The sequence below is a fragment of the Sordaria macrospora genome, chromosome 1 (assembly GCF_033870435.1).
Source record: "Sordaria macrospora chromosome 1, complete sequence".
NCBI lineage: Eukaryota > Fungi > Ascomycota > Sordariomycetes > Sordariales > Sordariaceae > Sordaria > Sordaria macrospora.
In genome coordinates this window covers 2,599,232-2,618,042 of record NC_089371.1, presented here as the reverse complement: position 1 = coordinate 2,618,042, position 18,811 = coordinate 2,599,232, and the positions used below count along the sequence as shown (strand labels likewise).

At 52.7% G+C, this 18,811-nt stretch overlaps 5 protein-coding genes across 5 annotated transcripts; 3 read left to right on the top strand and 2 right to left on the bottom strand.

Moving 5' to 3' along the window:
* Window positions 1–284: 284 nt before the first annotated feature.
* Window positions 285–3,180, bottom strand: SMAC4_05962 (S-adenosylmethionine-dependent methyltransferase superfamily domain-containing protein). The gene is made up of 5 exons (XM_003351035.2): window positions 2,223–3,180; window positions 2,116–2,152; window positions 1,853–2,041; window positions 1,109–1,782; window positions 285–1,036 (listed from the first exon to the last, which is right to left on the bottom strand). Exons 1-5 carry the CDS (start codon window positions 3,013–3,015, stop codon window positions 495–497), a joined length of 2,235 nt encoding a protein of 744 aa, XP_003351083.1. The 5' UTR covers window positions 3,016–3,180; the 3' UTR covers window positions 285–494.
* Window positions 3,181–3,439: 259 nt separating this feature from the next.
* On the top strand, window positions 3,440–9,891 carry SMAC4_05963 (uncharacterized protein). The gene is made up of 3 exons (XM_003351036.2): window positions 3,440–4,373; window positions 4,475–9,076; window positions 9,139–9,891. The coding sequence occupies exons 1-3, from the start codon at window positions 4,284–4,286 to the stop codon at window positions 9,481–9,483; spliced, it is 5,037 nt and encodes a 1,678-aa protein (XP_003351084.2). The 5' UTR covers window positions 3,440–4,283; the 3' UTR covers window positions 9,484–9,891.
* Window positions 9,892–10,718: 827 nt separating this feature from the next.
* SMAC4_05964 (60S ribosomal protein uL5) lies at window positions 10,719–11,801 on the bottom strand. The gene is made up of 3 exons (XM_003351037.2): window positions 11,718–11,801; window positions 11,514–11,658; window positions 10,719–11,386 (listed from the first exon to the last, which is right to left on the bottom strand). Exons 1-3 carry the CDS (start codon window positions 11,718–11,720, stop codon window positions 11,010–11,012), a joined length of 525 nt encoding a protein of 174 aa, XP_003351085.1. The 5' UTR covers window positions 11,721–11,801; the 3' UTR covers window positions 10,719–11,009.
* A 263-nt stretch (window positions 11,802–12,064) lies between these two features.
* Window positions 12,065–13,390, top strand: SMAC4_05965 (uncharacterized protein). Its single transcript, XM_024655314.2, has 5 exons — window positions 12,065–12,228; window positions 12,311–12,319; window positions 12,403–12,474; window positions 12,534–12,936; window positions 12,991–13,390. Exons 1-5 carry the CDS (start codon window positions 12,199–12,201, stop codon window positions 13,116–13,118), a joined length of 642 nt encoding a protein of 213 aa, XP_024511215.2. The 5' UTR covers window positions 12,065–12,198; the 3' UTR covers window positions 13,119–13,390.
* A 192-nt stretch (window positions 13,391–13,582) lies between these two features.
* Window positions 13,583–15,158, top strand: SMAC4_05966 (uncharacterized protein). The gene is made up of 3 exons (XM_003351039.2): window positions 13,583–13,747; window positions 14,087–14,159; window positions 14,330–15,158. The coding sequence occupies exons 1-3, from the start codon at window positions 13,675–13,677 to the stop codon at window positions 14,625–14,627; spliced, it is 444 nt and encodes a 147-aa protein (XP_003351087.1). The 5' UTR covers window positions 13,583–13,674; the 3' UTR covers window positions 14,628–15,158.
* Window positions 15,159–18,811: the final 3,653 nt, after the last annotated feature.

Sequence of the window (18,811 nt, the reverse complement as noted above, 5' to 3'; positions counted from 1 at the left end):
TCCCTCCAACAGAGAGATGATCATATGTTTGCATTGTTTCCAACATGCCGGAGGCTGAAAAGCGTTTATCCTGATCTTGGGGAGTGTTGAGGACTTACTTGTTGGAACTCATATCCTTTCTGCTCATTTACGCAAGATCATTTCCCTGGTAGGCAGTTCACTGGGGCATGAGGTTACGGAAAACTAAAAGGGCGGAAGGGCGCAGGCATGCATGTATGAATGAAGAGATATGATGTTCGATACCCAATCAAATGTAATGAATAGTTAATCAGAAGCCATGTATTAAATAACCACCTAGCAATGTTTATACCGATGGAGATGTTATTCAAGCAAAACGTGCTCTACCTAGATTAACTTTTCCTTGCCAAAAAACTGATATACGAACATGAAGGCTCTGTTGGTTGGTATCCCTAAAGCCCCAAGTATATTGAACAATGCGAAAGAAAACAGACAGTTAGAAAAACAGACGGATCATTACAAGCCAACCTTTCCCTTTACTTCTTAGCCACCTTCTTCTTCTTGTCGCCACCCTTCTTCGGCGCGGGGGCGGCGGCCTTGGGCTTCTCCTCAACCTTCTTGGTGACCTTCTCGACGACCTTCTTGGTAGTCTTGACGGCGGTCTTGGTCTTGGCAGACTCATCAACCTTCTTCTCCTCAACGACCTCGAGCTTCTCAATCTTCTCCGTCACCTCAGCCGCACCCTCGGTCTTCTTCTCAACCTCACCCTCAGCAGCCTTCTCAGCCTTTTTGGCAGCAGAAGGCTTCTTGAGAGCCCTAGGATCCAAACCTCTCCTGCGCATGGCGTTACGCTTGGCGCGCTCCATGTACTCCTTATCCTCGCCGTCGTCGAAGCCGGAGCCGAAGTCGTCCTGGGCCTCGCCCTCGGCGCCGATGGGCGTTTTGTCGACGACCTCCTCCGATTCCTTGAGGGTTTCGCCTTCGAGGGGCTTGTTGGACTTGTCGACGCCATTGGCGCGGACGGCGTTGGCGGGGGTGGGGCCGAGTTTCTGGAATTTGGCGACGAAGAAACCGTCGACTTTACGGGATGTCAGTCATTATATATGGAATGGAGGAGCCATGGGAGGGGGCTGTGGAGAAGAGAACGTACCGTTGTAAAGATGGGGGTAGTATCTGCGGGTCAGCTTGAGGCTGGGGTGGAACGACTTGCCCATGAAGCTGGTGAAGCCCTCCTTGCCGAAGGCCAAGCCAGTCTCAACGAGCTTGACGTTGGGGCGGCGGCTGAGCGCATAGGCGACGACTTGCTCGTTTTCCTCAACGGCAACGGAACAGGTCGAGTAAACAACGTAGCCACCGGTCTTGCTGGCATGGTCTACCGAGTCGATAGCAGCCAGGAGAAGCTGCTTCTGGAGGTGGGGGAGCTGCAAGAAATCCTTCTCGTCTCTGTTGGTCTTGACGGAGGGATCCTTGGCGATGACACCAGTACCCGAGCAAGGGGCATCGAGCAGGACCCTGTCGAAGCCGCCCATGACCCTGGGGAACTCACGCGCATCGTAGTTGCATACGATGACGTTCCTCGCGCCCAGTCTGTGAATGTTACCGATCAAACCCTTGGCACGCTGCTTGCTGGGATCGTTGGCGAAGATAACACCCGTGTTCTTCATCAACGCCGCCATGTGGGTGGTCTTGCCACCGGGGGCAGAAGCCATATCGAGAACGCGCTCGCCCTCCTGGGGGCAGAGAGCCATCACGGGCAGGAACGAAGACGCGGCCTGGAGGATGTAGTGACCGGCCAAGTATTCGGGGGTGGCACCGAGGGGAACACTTTACACACACACGAGTTAGCTATCTGAACCCGTGAGCTCTTGGAGGTGTTGATTTGGGGTATACGTACTTCGAGTCAAAGACTTGCAGACCAACCTTGGACCACTTGCCAACGGGCTCGAGTGTGACACCACGGTTGATGAGCGCTTGGGCAAGATCGCGACGATGTGTTCGGAGGGTGTTTGTGCGGATAACGACGGGGCGAGCGCTCTCGTTGGCTTCGAAAAAGGCGAACGCCTCTCTGGGAGGGAACAAGTTGCTACAAACAGTTAGTCCGTTTTCCCACTGTTGGTATCGTCGCAGATGGGCATGCGACATGTGAGTAAAACATACAAAAGCTTCTCAGCAAGGAACTCGTTGTAACCGTAGTCTGACAAATCCGGACGTTAGCAATTGTGCATTTTGAGAGAAGTGCTGTGCTAGGAGTATCGGATCCTTACAGGCGCAGATGTCCTTGATGAGTTGGCTGGTGTACTCAGCACGGCTCTTGCCCTCTTCCGCCAAACTCGAAAAGTCGTCCAGGACACGGATGGCGTCTGTTATCCTCGTCCTCAGCATCTGGAGATCGGGCGCCAGCAGAGTCTTGGTCTTGGGCTTAAGTTGATCGTCGTCGTCCTCGAGGTCATCACCGCCCTCAATGTTGGTCTGGAGAGCTTCGTCGCGCATTTCGGCCTCGTTCTCTTCCGCCTCCTTCTCTCTTTGCAGATCCAGTTTCCTCGAGAGACCCTCGATGTTGGCGGCTGTGAGCTTCTCCTCTCTATCCTCCTCATCATCCTCATCATCTGAGAAGACGAATGCCTCCTTCTTAGCAACGGGGTCCTGGTCGGAATCGTAAACAGAGTCGTCGTCGGTGCCGAGGAAGTCGTCTCCTAGCTTCTGAACGTCCATATCATCGCCATCGAGGTCCTCCAGGTCGAACTCGTCGCCCATTTCCTCATCATCATCAAGCGAAGCCTTCTTGGACTTCTTGGACACCTTGGTCCTGTGGTCGGGCTTGGTGGCGGCCTTCTTGACGGGCTTTTCCTCCTTCTTGGCACCCTTGACGGCGACAGTGTTGGAACCGGATTTCTTGGGCTGCTTCTTGACAACTTTTTGCTTCTTGGATCTTCTGGTGTCTTCGCCGGCGGTAGGGTCGTCAAAGGGAAGGCCCTTCTTGCGCTTGAGGTTGGCGAAGTGCTCCTCCGAGAGAGGCTCGGGAGGGCCCTGTTTTTGCATGCGACGTCCGACACCCATTTTGGCGGTATTGCTGGAAGTCTGGTGGTAATTGAATTGGGATGGTTGTTGATGTTGGATGAACACTGACAGGTAATAGCCCACCACTGACAACTGAAGCGCCTGTGGATATTTCTCCGGGTCGATTTTCTTTTCTGAAAAAGCTTATCGATAAGAAAAGCCAAGCAACCTGGTCCCACTGTGTCCCCAAAAGGTGGGCGATTGGTCAAATACCCCACAATGGTCAGGCTAGGCCCAGTTCAGAATCCCTGCATTGACAGCTGACGTTACCCTGGAACTTGGCTGTCCTGGAGTTGGGGACAGCTGGAGCATGAACGGCCTGGGGAAAGTGGAAGTGGAAGGACCGACTGACGGAGCTCTCAGGAGGCGGGCAATGCGGGCAACGGAAGGTGGAAGAAAGGTCCCGTCGATGAAGCGGCCAATTCGCCGGAACGACAACTTCGGCTTGAAGCGGAGGGGGCATTGGCCCCGGGCAGGCACCTACCGCCTTCTAGGCGCACCCGACGACGCAGGGGGGAAGCACTGGATGGAGCCGGCGCCGGTAGGCGGTGGATGCCCCGGCCGCGAGGTTCCGTGTTAACACATCACTCAAAAGCAGCCCGGCAGGTAACCAGAAAGGTACCTCTGCACCAAACGGCTGCAGCATGTACAAACACACAGAGGCATTACACCTCACCACCTACCTACCTTTCATCTTTTTGCTGTACCTTACCTTTCATCCATCACCGTAGTAACTGTAAATAACTCGAACTTCATCTCGTCTCGCTCGCCTTCAACAACCGCGATCCTTCTTCTCTCTTCCGCTGGAGCATTGACGTAGTACCTCAGGTACCTACCTATTTAACAGAGCGGCAAATCACGATTCTCTCACCCACAGTTTGGCAGGCGAGTTTTACTGCGTACCTTCCACCTGGCAATACCTACCTTTCAGTACCTTACCTCGCGTGCCTACCTGTACCGACCTCCTCCTGCCTTCTGGACGTTACGTTAATCCCGTCCTTCCACCTGTTTGCACTTCCACCTCCTACCTGATTCATCCCCTCCCCCCATTTCTCGGGAGCTCGGTCATTTTTCCCCAAGTACAACCAACCACCACCACCGCCTCCTTTCACGTCGCCGCCATTCCATTCAGTCCGCGGAGCTTCACGAGCTTCCCTTTCCCTCAATCTTTCTACTTCCTAGCGAATTCAACATCCAGCCGCTTTTGATAAGTTGGCTGCTAATTTTCGTCACTCCGCGCGCAGCTTAGCGCAACACCACCGCCCATCATGGCTCAGGCCCTCCCCATCAAATTCCAGGAGCTGCTGCAGCTCAGCGCCCTTGGCATCAACCAGACCGCCATCACCTTCAACACCTGTGTACGTTGTTCTCACCTTGCTCTGACCCTGCTGCCGACAGGTGATGCCTGTCGCGCTTCCTCTGGCGACCCCTACTGACGTGACTCCCCGCGCTCCCACAGACCCTAGAATCGGATAACTGGGTGTGTATCCGCGACAAGAAGGACGAGGCCGCGTCCCCTGAAGTCATCATCGTCGATCTCAAGAACGGCAACAATGTTATCCGACGTCCCATCAAGGCCGACAGTGCCATAATGCACTGGTCGCGCCAAGTAATTGCCCTCAAGGCTCAAGCGCGCACCCTCCAGATCTTCGACCTCGAAAACAAGGCCAAGCTCAAGTCGACAAACATGAGCGAGGATGTCTTGTTTTGGAAGTGGATTAGCGAGACCACGCTTGGTTTGATCACAGATGGCTCTGTCTACCACTGGGATGTCTTCGACCCGAACCAGCCCGCTCCGGTCAAGGTCTTCGATCGTAATGCTAATCTCCAGGGCAACCAAATAATTAATTATCGGACCAGCGCCGACGGAAAGTGGATGGTTGTTGTCGGTATCTCACAACAGCAGGGCCGCGTTGTCGGCGCTATGCAGCTTTACTCCAAAGACCGCGGTATCAGCCAGGCCATTGAGGGTCACGCCGCCGCTTTTGGCACTCTCCGGCTAGAGGGCGCTCCAGAGGACACCAAGGTGTTTACCTTTGCGGTCCGTACCGCCGTCGGCGCAAAGCTTCACATTGTCGAGGTCGACCACCCCGAAACAAACCCCGTCTTCCCCAAGAAGGCCGTGGACGTCTTCTTCCCTCCCGAGGCGAGCAATGACTTCCCCGTCGCCATCCAGGTTTCGCAAAAGTACGGCATCATCTACCTTATCACCAAGTACGGCTTCATCCATCTCTACGACCTCGAAACCGCCACATGCATCTTCATGAACCGCATCTCCAGCGATACCATTTTCACCGCTTGCGGTGACAAGGATTCGACCGGTGTCATTGGCATCAACCGCAAGGGACAGGTTCTCTTCGTCAGCGCTGATGAGAACACGATCGTGCCCTACGTCCTCGAGGCACACGGTAACGAGCTCGCGATCAAGCTGGCTTCTCGTGCAGGGCTCCCCGGTGCCGATAACCTCTACCAGCAACGCTTTGAGCAGCTCTTCAGCAATGGTAACTACCAGGAGGCCGCCAAGGTAGCTGCCAACTCTCCTCGGGGTTTCCTTCGCACTCCTCAGACCATCGAGCGCTTCAAGCGTCTTCCCCAGCAGCCCGGTCAGATGTCGCATATTCTGCAGTACTTTGGCATGCTTTTGGACAAGGGTTCGTTGAACGAGCACGAGACTATTGAGCTTGCCATGCCCGTCCTTGCCCAGAACCGCAAGCAGCTGTTGCAGAAGTGGCTCAGCGAGAACAAGCTCGAGTGCTCCGAGAGGCTCGGTGACATGGTCCGCCCTCATGATATCAACATGGCGCTTGCCATCTACCTGAAGGCCAACGCTCCCCATAAGGTCGTCGCTGGATTCGCCGAGACCGGCCAGTTTGAGAAGATCCTTCCCTACTGCAGTCAAGCCAACTACCAGCCTGACTTCATTCAGCTGCTCCAGCATATTGTCCGTGTTAATGCCGAGAAAGGTGCTGAGTTCGCCACAACACTTGCCAATCACGAGGGTGGTCCGCTGGTCGATTTTGAGAAGGTGGTTGACATCTTCCAGTCTCAGGGAATGATCCAGCAAGCGACTGCCTTCCTTCTCGACGCTTTGAAGGATAACAAGCCTGAGCACGGTGCCCTTCAGACTCGCCTGTTGGAGATGAACCTTCTCAACGCCCCTCAGGTTGCCGACGCCATTCTTGGCAACGACATGTTCTCCCACTTCGACAAGGCGCACATTGCGCAGCTCTGTGAGAGCGCAGGTCTTTTGCAGAAGGCCCTGGAGCTCTATGAGGATCCTGCGGCCGTCAAGCGGGTGATTGTCAACATCCCTGGAATGCCCAACTACAACGCTGAGTGGTTGATCGAGTATTTCAAGGCGCTGTCTGTTGAACAGTCGCTTGACTGCCTGGACGCCATGATGAAGCACAACATTCGCCAGAACCTTCAGACTGTCGTTCAGATCGCAACCAAATACGCGGAGCTCCTTGGCGCACAGCAGCTGATTGACCTGTTTGAGAAGTACAAGACCTTTGAGGGTCTCTACTACTTCCTTGCCAGCATCGTCAATGTCACCGAGGACCCTGAGGTTGTGTTCAAGTACATTGAGGCTGCCACCAAGATGGGACAAATCCGTGAGGTCGAACGTATTTGCCGCGACAACAGCGTCTACAACCCCGAGAAGGTGAAGAACTTCCTCAAGGAGGCCAAGCTCACCGAGATGCTTCCTTTGATGGTTGTCTGCGATCGCTTCAACTTCGTCCATGACCTGGTTCTCTATCTGTACCAGAACCAGCAGTTCAAGTCCATTGAGATCTACGTGCAGCAGGTCAACCCGAGCAGGACCCCTGGTGTCATCGGAGGCCTCCTCGATGTGGACTGCGATGAAAGCATCATCAAGAATCTCCTGAGCACTGTCAACCCCGCATCTATCCCTATCGATGAGCTGGTGCAGGAGGTTGAGACTCGCAACCGCCTCAAGCTTCTCTTGCCCTTCCTGGAGGCTACCCTGGCTGCCGGTAACACGCAGCAGGCTGTCTATAACGCTCTCGCCAAGATCTACATTGACTCCAACAACAACCCTGAGAAGTTCCTCAAGGAGAACGATCAGTATGATACTCTCACCGTCGGAAAGTACTGCGAGAAGCGAGATCCCAACCTTGCCTACATTGCCTACCGCAAGGGCCAAAATGATCTCGAGCTCGTGAACATCACCAACGAGAACCAGATGTATAAGGCTCAGGCCAGGTATCTTTTGGAGCGCGCTGATAGGGAACTCTGGATGTTTGTGCTCAGCGAGAACAACGTCCACCGTCGTTCTGTCGTTGACCAAGTCATCTCGACCGCTGTTCCTGAGTCGACTGATCCCGCCAAGGTTTCTGAGGCTGTTACATGCTTCCTTAACGCCGACTTGCCTGGCGAGCTCATCGAGTTGCTGGAGAAGATTGTCCTGGAGCCGTCACCTTTCAGCGACAACCAGAACCTGCAGAACTTGCTCATCTTCACTGCTGCTAAGGCCGACAAGGCGCGTGTGATGGACTACATCCACAGGCTCGACAACTTCGCCGCCGATGAAATTGCCGCTGTCTGTATTGAGGTTGGCCTTCACGAGGAGGCTTTCGAGGTCTACAAGAAGATCGACAACAAGGAGGCCGCTGTCAATGTTCTTGTTGAGCACGTTGTCAGCATTGACCGTGCTCAGGCATACGCTGAGGAGGTTGATATTCCCCAGGTTTGGAGCAAGGTTGCCAAGGCTCAGCTCGATGGTCTCCGCGTCAGCGATTCCATTGACTCCTATATCAAGGCCGAGGACCCGAAGAACTACGAGGAGGTGATCGAAATCGCCGTTGCTGCTGGGAAGAATGAAGAGCTCATCAAGTACCTCCGCATGGCCCGCAAGACCCTGCGCGAGCCTGTTATTGATACAGCTCTTGCTTTCTGCTACGCCCGCCTGGATCAGCTTCCTGAGCTTGAAGAGTTCCTTCGCGCTACCAACGTTGCCAACGTCGAGGAGTCCGGTGACAAGGCGTACGCTGAGGGCTTCTTTGAGGCGGCCAAGATCTTCTACACCAGCATCTCCAACTGGGCCAAGCTTGCCACCACCCTTGTCCACCTTTCCGATTACCAGGCGGCTGTAGATTGCGCCCGCAAGGCCAACAACATCAAGGTCTGGAAGGAGGTCCATGAGGCCTGCGTCAACAAGAAGGAGTTCCGTCTCGCTCAAATTTGCGGTCTCAACCTCATTGTCGATGCCGAGCAACTCCAGGCTCTTGTCAAGCAGTACGAGGCAAACGGCTACTTTGACGAGCTTATCAGCTTGCTCGAGCAGGGTCTTGGTTTGGAGCGCGCCCACATGGGAATGTTCACCGAGTTGGGTATTGCTCTCTCCAAGTATCACCCCGAGCGTCTTATGGAGCACCTCAAGCTCTTCTGGAGCAGAATGAACCTCCCCAAGATGATCCGCGCTTGCGAGGAAGCTAACTTGTGGCCTGAGCTGGTCTTCTGCTACTACCACTACGACGAGTTTGACAATGCTGCTCTCGCCGTTATGGAGCGCCCTGAGAACTCTTGGGAGCACCAGCAATTCAAGGAGATCACTGTCAAGGTGGCCAACCTTGAGATCTACTACAAGGCCATCAACTTCTACCTGGAGCAGCATCCCTCTTTGCTCACCGACCTTCTCCAGGTATTGACCCCGCGCATCGATGTCAACCGTGTTGTCCGCATGTTCCAGAAGTCCGACAACTTGCCCCTCATCAAGCCTTTCCTCCTCAGCGTCCAGTCTCAGAACAAGCGTACCGTTAACGACGCCATCAACGATCTTCTCATTGAGGAGGAGGATTACAAGACTCTCCGCGACTCTGTGAACAACTATGACAACTACGACGCCGTGGAACTTGCTGGTCGTCTGGAGAAGCACGATCTTGTCTTCTTCCGCCAGATTGCTGCAAACATCTACCGCAAGAACAAGCGCTGGGAGAAGTCCATCAACCTTTCCAAGCAGGATAAGCTTTGGAAGGATGCGATTGAGACGGCCGCTATCTCTGGCAAGACCGAAGTCGTCGAGGAGCTTCTGCGCTACGTAAGTTTCTTCCTAACTCATCGGGTTTCGTCGCCTTTTCTTACTGACATTTCTCTCTCTAGTTCGTCGACATTGGCAACCGCGAGTGCTACGTTGGCATGCTTTATGCCTGCTACGATCTTATCAGGGCCGACCTTGTCCTCGAGCTTTCTTGGCGCAACGGTCTCCATGACTTCACCATGCCTTACATGATCAACATGCTTTGCCAGCAGACCAAGGAGCTTGCTTCTCTGAAGGCCGACAACGAGGCTCGCAAGGCTAAGGAGCAGGAGAAGGAGAAGGTCGAGGACAACACGCCCATTCTTGGCAACCGACTCATGATCACTGCCGGTCCCGGCCAGGCATCACCGGCTCCTTACGGGCAGACCAATGGTTTTGCGCCGCAGCCTACCGGATTTGGCTTCTAGAGGGCTGCCTTGGTGGCAGCCCCGTTAATCCATGATCCCGTAATGGATCGCTGGTTTCTTCCTGTTCACAACAGCGAATACCAGCAGGATTTTGGAGTTTCAGTGACCCCCAGAACGGGTCCTGTTAATGTCATTCCGCTCGGCCCTTCTGTAGCGGTTGACAATCTTGATAATATGCCACGATTTCGATGACCTGGAGGACGACACAACCCATGCAGATGAGATGTAAATGACTTTTTCGCATGTCTGTGGGATTGAAAAGGGGAAACGAAAGAGGAGACGGGTTGGCAGGGTTTATTGCTTTTCATGTTGGCCAGATCGTTAGAACTTCGTGGTTTTGTTCAAATTTCATGTATGATATCTTATTTCCATTATCAGAGCGCTTTAACTTAATCGACTTCTGATTCCTAGATATTTTTGATTCGACGTGCCATGTTTCATGTGGTTCACATCTAATATCTTATTGTTACTGAACTGCGAAGGGAGATCCTGGGACCTAACATATTCCGCAATCTTCCCAAACAACGAAACCTAAACCGAATATTCTTGACTGAGGGTGCTTGGTGTACCAAACAAATGAAGATGATTTCGCGGACTGACCCCTTGGCGGATATTGTCATCCATGATATTTCCCGATCTGGAGACTAGAGGTATCATTACGGTTGCCAGGTAGCCAGGCAGTGGCAATCATGGTGTTGTCTATGCTTTACCTCAGGTGACAGTGATTTGACAGCCCCTTGGCGCTTCCGCCGCCTCAAGACATCGTGAGATTGTTCCTCCTCCGCTCTTTGCGTAGGTAGTTGCAGTCAGAGACGGTGTATACCATCGTTTAGTCTGTAGAGCCTGCTCCTCGGCACATGTGGTAATCCGCTCCAGTCCAGATGCCTCGAGTGTTCGTATCTGACAGTTGTGGTGACAGGCAGAGAACATTCAGCATCACTCGAGAGCCACCGAACTTGTGGAAGAGATGTCGCTTCTTTGCGGTGTTGTCTGCTTACGTCAACGGATACATCGCAGACAAACCACCTACGGAGAAGCCATGTAGCGCCAGATGCTGATGATTTCTGGGGGGTTGTCCAGGTTCTACAACAGTAGACTAAGTGTAATCGATCATTAGAGAAGCCAAGAGAAGAGATCTCCAATCACATATGTTCAAGAAAGGTATAACCGATCACTCGAGAGGCCAGCCAAAAGGGAACAAATCCCATCACAGAAAGTTCAGGAGAGGTAGGGTAAGCCGGCATAACGCCGGTCGGTCTCTGAGGCCGCAGCTCGACTGTAGATTCAGATCAAGCTAGATTGACGAAATCGCCAATGAGAGGTATCATGGTTGCATCTACAAATCCTGGGTTTGGTGTTTTCCCTCCGAAACCAGTTCCAAAAGAATCTTCCACCCACAGAAAGCCCAGTAGTTGCCGCCGAGCTCGAAACTTCACTAGTCGTCGAGAAGCGGGTGCCCTCAGATCCTTTTCCCATGCTTCGTCAAACTAAAACGCACCCATCCTTTTCAGGAAGAAGGGGGCAATTTAGCGGACGATGGCATCGAAGCGAGACTTGAACCACTTGACGGTGTCGTCGCGGTTGATGCGGTGGGTGGCACCGACTCTGCTCTTGGCGCGGCGGCGGCGAGAGACGCGCTCACCGGGGCGGGTCATGCAGCAGTAGAAGTCCATGCCGTAGATACCGATACCGGGGTCGTACTTGATGCCGAGATCGATGTGCTCGGAGATACCGAAGCCGAAGTTGCCAGTCTCGGAGAAGTTGCGCTTGCGGAGCTCGTACTCCTTGACCTTGAGGCCACGCTCGAGAATCTCCTCGGCCTTGGGGCCACGGACGGTGACGTGGACGGAGATCTTTTCGTTACGGCGGATACCGAAGGTACGGACGGTGTAACGGGCCTTGCCTGGTTGGTGGGGAGAGACGTGTTAGGTTTCCATCATTTCTTCGCTTCAAGACGTCGACTTTCTTCTGGTGATTTGAGCGTCGTTGAAGACAGTCGTCAGGTCGTCGAGAAATCGGTTAGAACTTACTGTAGACGGGGGTTTGACCGGACAGCTGCTCAAGCACCTTGGCGGCACGAGTAAGTCTGTCACCAGACTCGCCAACGCAAATGTTGAGGACGAGCTTCTGGATGCGGAGCTCCCGCATGGGGTTCTGGGCCTTCTGTTCGGTAGACTTCACATTTCCCGTTAGTTGGTGATCCCAAATATCACGAATTGATGGCTATCGCCTACCATGGTGCCGGTGTTGTGTCGAAATCCGCCGTAAAGGAAACTTGACCGTCGCGATGCTCGGGAGATTTGCGTAGGCGGTTGACGATTTTTGTTCAGCAATTTTGAGATTGTGGGCACCAGGGATGTGGGGTCCACCCTCACCTGCCGGACACTTGGCGAACCGGCAGGCAATTTGAGAGGATAGTGAAGCTGCGCAAGCCTAGAACTGTGGGAGAAGTCTTGGCACGCAATCGTTGCACTGGTGGGTCTGTGCGTGCCTGCCTGGTGGACCGGGCGAGACGCTTGTGGTGAGTTCTCAGCCTCGCGCCTTGGAAAACCGAAATTGACCTGATTTCATCATCCAACCACACGCGACTCTGAAGCCTCCCCGCGAAGAGCTGTTGAGAACGCGACGACGAAGTTTAAGCAACTTTGTCGAGAAACCAAAAGGTTAATTTTTGTACCACTTCAAAAAGCTACTCTGTAGCAAACATCTGCAAAGATGGCGTCGACCAACAAGCAAGGCAAGATGGTAAGTCATCGTTCTCCAATCCCTTCTGCTGCTTGACGTATCAATGTTGACGCCAGACAACTGACAAGGTGCGATATCACAGGCCGGTTACGTACGTACTCCCACGCTTTCAGTTTACGATCGATCTCGAATACCAACGACGAAACGAAGAACTGACGGTTTCTATTCCAACAGATCAACTACCGGATGCGTGTCACTCTTAACGATGGCCGCCAGATGACCGGACAGATGCTTGCCTTCGATAAGGTATGATACGACCGATACCTATTTGGTATGATCTTGTCTCAATGCTAACATGTTGGTAGCACATGAACCTCGTTCTCGCCGATGCCGAAGAGTTCCGTCGTATCAAGCGGAGACAAAACAAGCCCGCTGCCCCTGGCTCGTCTGCCCCCGCCGCCCAGACTGTCGAGCAAGAGGAGAAGCGCACATTGGGTCTTACCATCATCCGTGGCGCCCATATCATTTCGCTCTCCGTCGAGTCGCCTCCCCCCGCGGACCCCAGCGCTCGTCTTGGAAAATCGACTGGTGGAGGACTTGCTTCCGCACTCCAGGCTGGTCCTGGTGTTGCTAGACCTGCTGGACGCGGTGCTGCCGCTCCTATCTCGCTCGCTGGACCCGCCGCTGGTGTTGGCGGCGCTGCACCTCCCCCTCCATTCCCCGGCTTCCCCGGTGCTGCACCCCCCGGTTTCCCCGGTCGTGGTGGCCGTAAGTTATCCTTTTTAAACTTATCTGTGTCTTAGTCGCTAATACTTTTATCAGCTCCTCCTCCCGGTTTCCCCGTTTTCCCTCCTGCCGCTGGCTTCCCCGGTGCGCCCGGCTTCCCCCCTTCGTTCCCTCCTCCGGGCGCTGGTGGCCCCGCTGGCTTCAACCCGCCCCCTCGCAGATAAAGAGGTTGACCGTTCGACTTTACGATTAATTTACCGATCCAATCCGATGGTGTATTATGTCCGAGACATGCTAGAACTCCCCTGCATAAAGCGGGCTTGGATGAAAGCAAATGAAGCTCTGCCCTGGTTTAAGAGGTGTGAATTTTTATGCTGGCGTTTAGGGGTTCAATGAAAACATTTATTTAGAGCGGCACAAACGCCTGCGTTTTCCAAGCATGAATCAGGGATATAGCATTGCAAGAAACATGGCAAATATCAATATACAGATCATGAACATTGGCACCACGTTTAAGAACCAACCTTGTGTCTGCCCCTATTAAAGAGGTACGTATCTCCAATCCATAAGGCTGCCCCACTCCATGACAGTGCCGAGCTGAGCAGCTGGCAGCCTCACCCACTCAGCTGAGTCCCAAGGTGAACGGTGGTGGCTCGTGCTTAGAGCGGACGGAACCCCAACTTTCTTGATTGCATCTTTCGCCGGCTTCGCGGGCCACATCCAATCTCTTTATCAGTGACGCGCCAAAGTCGGTATAAGATCCGTCTAAAAACAGTCAAAATGGCTGCCCTTGTGAAAGCTGTCAATGCGAAGATCAGGTCTCACCCCGTCCTGAACTATGTTTGCTCAACGCGTAAGTCCCCATACCCCAGTTTACCCCAGCCAGATACCTACAGCGACCCGCCTGGTCTTGAGTCGTGATCCTGGACCCCCCGGCCAATCCCCGATAAGTCCGGGGTCCAGCATCATGGTGAAGGATGTCCAGGTAGAACATCACCAAAGACACGGTTCTGTCAGGACGTGCTCTTTGGGGGTTCGATACGGGTATCACAGGTCTTGGAGACCGAGACCGTAGCGCTGCATAAGCTCCCGCAGCATGATGCTTGCCAGGTGAACCCAGTGGAAAAAGAACATACCTTAAACAACAACAAATATTGGACACGCTTGCTGATATATAGATGTACTCTCGTAGATTTCTGGGGCCCTGCCTCCAACTTTGGTATCCCCATTGCGGCTGTGATGGATACACAGAAGAGTCCTGAACTGTGTGTGCCCTTATCTATCAACTACGAACCTCAGCCTGCCTTCTATGTTGCTTGCTCTTCCTTCACGAGCCTTCCAGACAACCTAACCCAATAGCCATGCTTCGTCATAAAACACTCACACACTCACACACTCACTTCGACATGGTGAACCCTGGCCTAACATCATATAGGATCTCTGGCCAAATGACCTTTGCCCTCTGCATCTACTCGGCCACCTTCATGCGCTACTCGCTCGCCGTTCAGCCCAAGAACTACCTCCTGTTCCTGTGCCACGCCGTCAACGAGACGGCCCAGCTGACGCAGGGCTATCGCTACCTGAACTACAACTACTGGGGCGGTAAGGAGAAGGAGGGTCTGAACAACGCGGTGGCTGCGGGCAAGAACGCGGTGGACGCTGGCAAGGAGAAGGCCAGAGAGATTGAGGCCAAGGTCGAGACCAAGGTTAAGGAGGTTGTTGGCAGCAAGTAAGGGGAGGGAGGGCGGGAGAGGTGAAATGAGGGATGGGAGTTGGAGTGAGGTGGGTGAGATGGACGGACTGTTTCCGGTAGGCAGTTCGTCGATGTCCTCACTTCTTTCGCACTTGAAGGGGGGCTTTGAAGATTGTTGGTACGGACCGGATGCGATCAGGTCATAAAAGGGTAATATTAGGACATCAGGGTCCGTTGTCGCTGTCGAGGCTGTCGAAGGTGTGAATGCCGTGATGAAGATGGCCGGGGAGCTGTGCTGTACCTTGCATTTGCGAAGGAACCACGACGGGATCAGAGTCAGATCTGGCATATGAAATTGGTACGGATATTATCATGTGAGACGGCGATGGGTTGAGGAGTAATAGGTACATAGGGAAAACGGGTAATTTTAGGCATTTCTTTCTCGAAGCGATCATCTATATGAACCACTACTTTCGACCTTTTGTCCGTGGAGGTGGAGAGCACTAACGGAAGCCTGGAAGAGGGTTTCAACTCCACAATGGAATGTTGCTGGACTTGGGTGTTGTGGTCCTGTTGCCTCTGGTTCTGGAAGTCATGAGGCTCATCTCATGATGTCCGGTTAAGGAGCGGTGTGATGTATTCTTTTCACACTAAAAGACAAGACTGATGCTTACTTGTGTCTGAACTGCTGTTATTCCGAGGTACAAGTGGATATAGGTAAAACCCAACGAAAGATCCGTGTAAGTCGTCCGGCGGACATTCATTCGTCGTGGGTTTTCGGAACCGACCTCGGCGTAGAACGGTATTCGCAAACCGACGGAGATAGGTACAATGACATTGACATTGATATTGACATTGAGTTAGGGGTTCAAAACAAAGAAAGTACGTAAGTACCGATACCTACCTTGGAACTACAGTAGCCGTGCGAATAGAAAAACGGAATGTTCGAAATTCTGACAGCTGAACTGAACCCCCGAAATCATGGTTCAACAATCGGATTCCCGTGCGTACCGGTATGTAACCGAGGAAGTAGGAAGTGGTGAAACCCGCTCCGGCCCCGCCCGACCACATGTCTGCACGAACCGAAACGTCCCCGCGACATCCCGTTCCCGCCCTTCCCCCATCCGTTCGATGGAACGTTCGGCACGCCCGCAGGGTGAGAGAAACGTGACTAAAAACGGGTTCTTGTTCTGTTTTACCCCATACATACCTGAGTGGGATACAATCCACCTTCCTGAGCCGGCTAAAACCTGGTGGTGATTCTTTTCTTAGCTTGCTCCAAGAATTGCATGTATGGGGCAAGGCGAGCAAGACAAGGACGATCTGCAGGGCTGATTGGGGTTTTTGACAGTTCCTTTTGGCTTGGGTTTTAAGTGATCGGCTTGGGTTACAACTCTTTGGCCAAAGTGGACTTGGAATTGACGTCGTTTTTGTTTCGGGGTAAACTGTCCCAGATGGAAAGGAAGGGGATCACGTTAACGAACAGTCTCCTTGGCTTTGTAGCGGCTAGGGTCTTGTGATCAAGACTAATCTGACTATGTGTAATAAGTTCCTTGGTTATGATGGAATAGTAGCGGTGTCTCGAGCACGTAGCAGTCTAAGAACGGCATATGATGAGTGAGGCTTGTTTGTCGGTGATATGTTGAGGACTCGTGCTTTTGTACCCGGGATAAATATTCCGAACTTCGTTTCTCACAATGTCATAATCCTCGGCTGGTAATAATGGAGGTGTTGGTTCACGCAGAGCACATGTCGAAGGTTATTCATCCACTATCCTGTGCTGGCAAGGGACAAGCAATGTATCTTGGAGATAGGTTGCTGTATACATAGTAATAGTATGTGAAGACATAGCCCTTGGACCTTGATAGTTGATGCTCTGTACAGTAGCATTGCCGTCGGCCGAGCCAATAGGCAATCGTAGATCAGCAACCACCCGCCAAGACTTTGAACGTCCAGTATAAGTGAGAGTTTGGACGACAATAGCTAGGGGATTCGTCAATCGTCGGCCATCAAACCTGTCTAACCTATAGTGAGACTTCCTTTTCCCCAGACGTAACGCTGGAGATCGCCAACAGCCGAAACGTCGATATGAGAACGAAAATCTGTCGTGGTTATCCTCGGTTGTTGATACGAGAACATGAGGAGATCGGTTGCGAGATCTATCAGATGATCTTTTGGGCCAATGGTGTGTTTCGCTCCAGAGTTGGAGAAAGTGGCTTCACGGGCAGGCTGGCTTGTGTCGGTCCAGTTCTGGCTAGATTTTCGCTTCTTTTTCTGAAAGCTGAACTGGTCGTTGCCAGGTTCAGGGAAGTCAGCCTGGATTTCAAGACGTTCGAACCAAAAGCCGCCAGTTGTTATGACTCAAAAAGATACTGACAGAGCCAAAAGAAACAAATCCAGGGCAGGGCGGTCGTTTTTTAGAGTTATACCAAACCCATTTCAGAGCCCTGGATGATCCAGCCTCCGGTGTCGCACCGCCGGGTTGCGTCTGTCAAAGCCAAAGTTGCAGGAAGCGAGCCCACGGATCCCACAGTGTCAGTAGCCGTGCAGGGGGTTAAAAACACCCGCAAGGTTCTTGGATATCAGCCCGTGTGATTTTGTTGTGCGAATAGCCTTCGGACTCGATACAAAAGGTACGAAGACTGTGAGCGGGAGGTGAAAATAACCTCAATAAAAGTGGGGTTTCCGAATTGGAGGTGGGGTTGCAAAGCAGGATGGTTGGGGTGATGGATCCATCCACACCAGACAAGCAGCCAAAACAGACGAAGTACCGATACTTTCAGAAAATGATACTGTAATGGAGTTTTGGGCATTTTTATTTTCGCGCTGACGATGCATGTTGCTGTCAAGCCCTGTGTCGTGGGTGTCGCTGTCGGCCCTGTCGTGCCTGTGCCCGGATCTATCTTCGCGATATGCAATGGGTTTGCCGGCCTGGAATCGCCCGAACCAATGACCGGCCCCGGATTGACCCATTCATTTTGATCCATCCCCGTTGCCGGTCCCCGGACCAATACGGGCGCCGAAGAATCCCCCACTCCTTGGTTGCAGGAGCCGACTTTCTCACCATCAAACCACGTCAAATTGCTTTTGGTTGATGGTGGGTAGAGCTCCCCAACACCTTGAGAACTTGTCTAAGCTGATCATCGTTGCCTGGCTCCACAAAGAGGCAATATGAGCCAGTGGGAGGGGTTTGATAACAGGTGTGATAAACGGCATTCTCATAGTGCGGGGTTCTGTTTCGGCGCCGGGCCATTTCTTGCGAACATTGTAGATGCCAAACAATTCAATCCTGCCGTGCCTCTTACTCAATATATGTATGTCGAAAATTTTATGGCTCTACCACAGAATTCCGGGGGATATATCTTGAGGGTTATGACAAAGCAAGCAGAAAACGCAAGCATACTGCTCGAATATGTGCTTTTTTTGCCCGCAGAAAAGAGTGGGGGATACAGCCAGAGAGCCCGGGGCAGTGTAAACTCGATTCTTATAATGCTATGCCTTTTTCACCCATCAAGGACAGAGAGCTGGAGCGTGGGGACATTCAAATCACCGTCGTGCATCCTAAATCTGGTGGCCATGAATGTTGCAGTGTACTTCTGGCATGCAACATGCATGCCTCTTCGCGGCTCACTGCTCAGTTTCCAGGCTCTACAGAAGGAAATACTTACTAGTTCTATCCTACCTCGACCTTCTGTGGTATGATGACATGCCGTTGCAAAGCGCTATTATAAGGAGATAAGTGAGTTCCAAGTCACAAGCTTTGAGTCACCAGACCACCCTCTTGGGTTGCGGAATTTCCTTGATAGGGATGCTTGGAACTGATAGACTCGAGAAAGGAGTGGGCGGGCTAGGGATCTGAGAGGTACATACATGTACAACACTTACGTAGGTACTGTACCAACATTTCTTGTCGACGTACCGATAGCCCGCGGCCACAACAGACAATCTTAGCAAGTGGAAGCGATGCCGTCAAAGCCATGATAGTGATCCCATACAAAGCGATGATGAATCCGTGAATGAGGTTCTTGCAAGATGCGACTGGCAGGTTGACTTACAACGAACATCCCTGCTGAAGCTGGGTAAAGTTTTGACCATTTTTTTAGGTCCCGCTCCGGTTGAGGAGCTCTCATGGATGGCGAGTCTGACTCTTTTCTCACTTTTCCATATCGCTAGACAAAAATCCCCTCACAGACCCCGTCCTCGTCCAGGCCTCTCCCTCTTCGA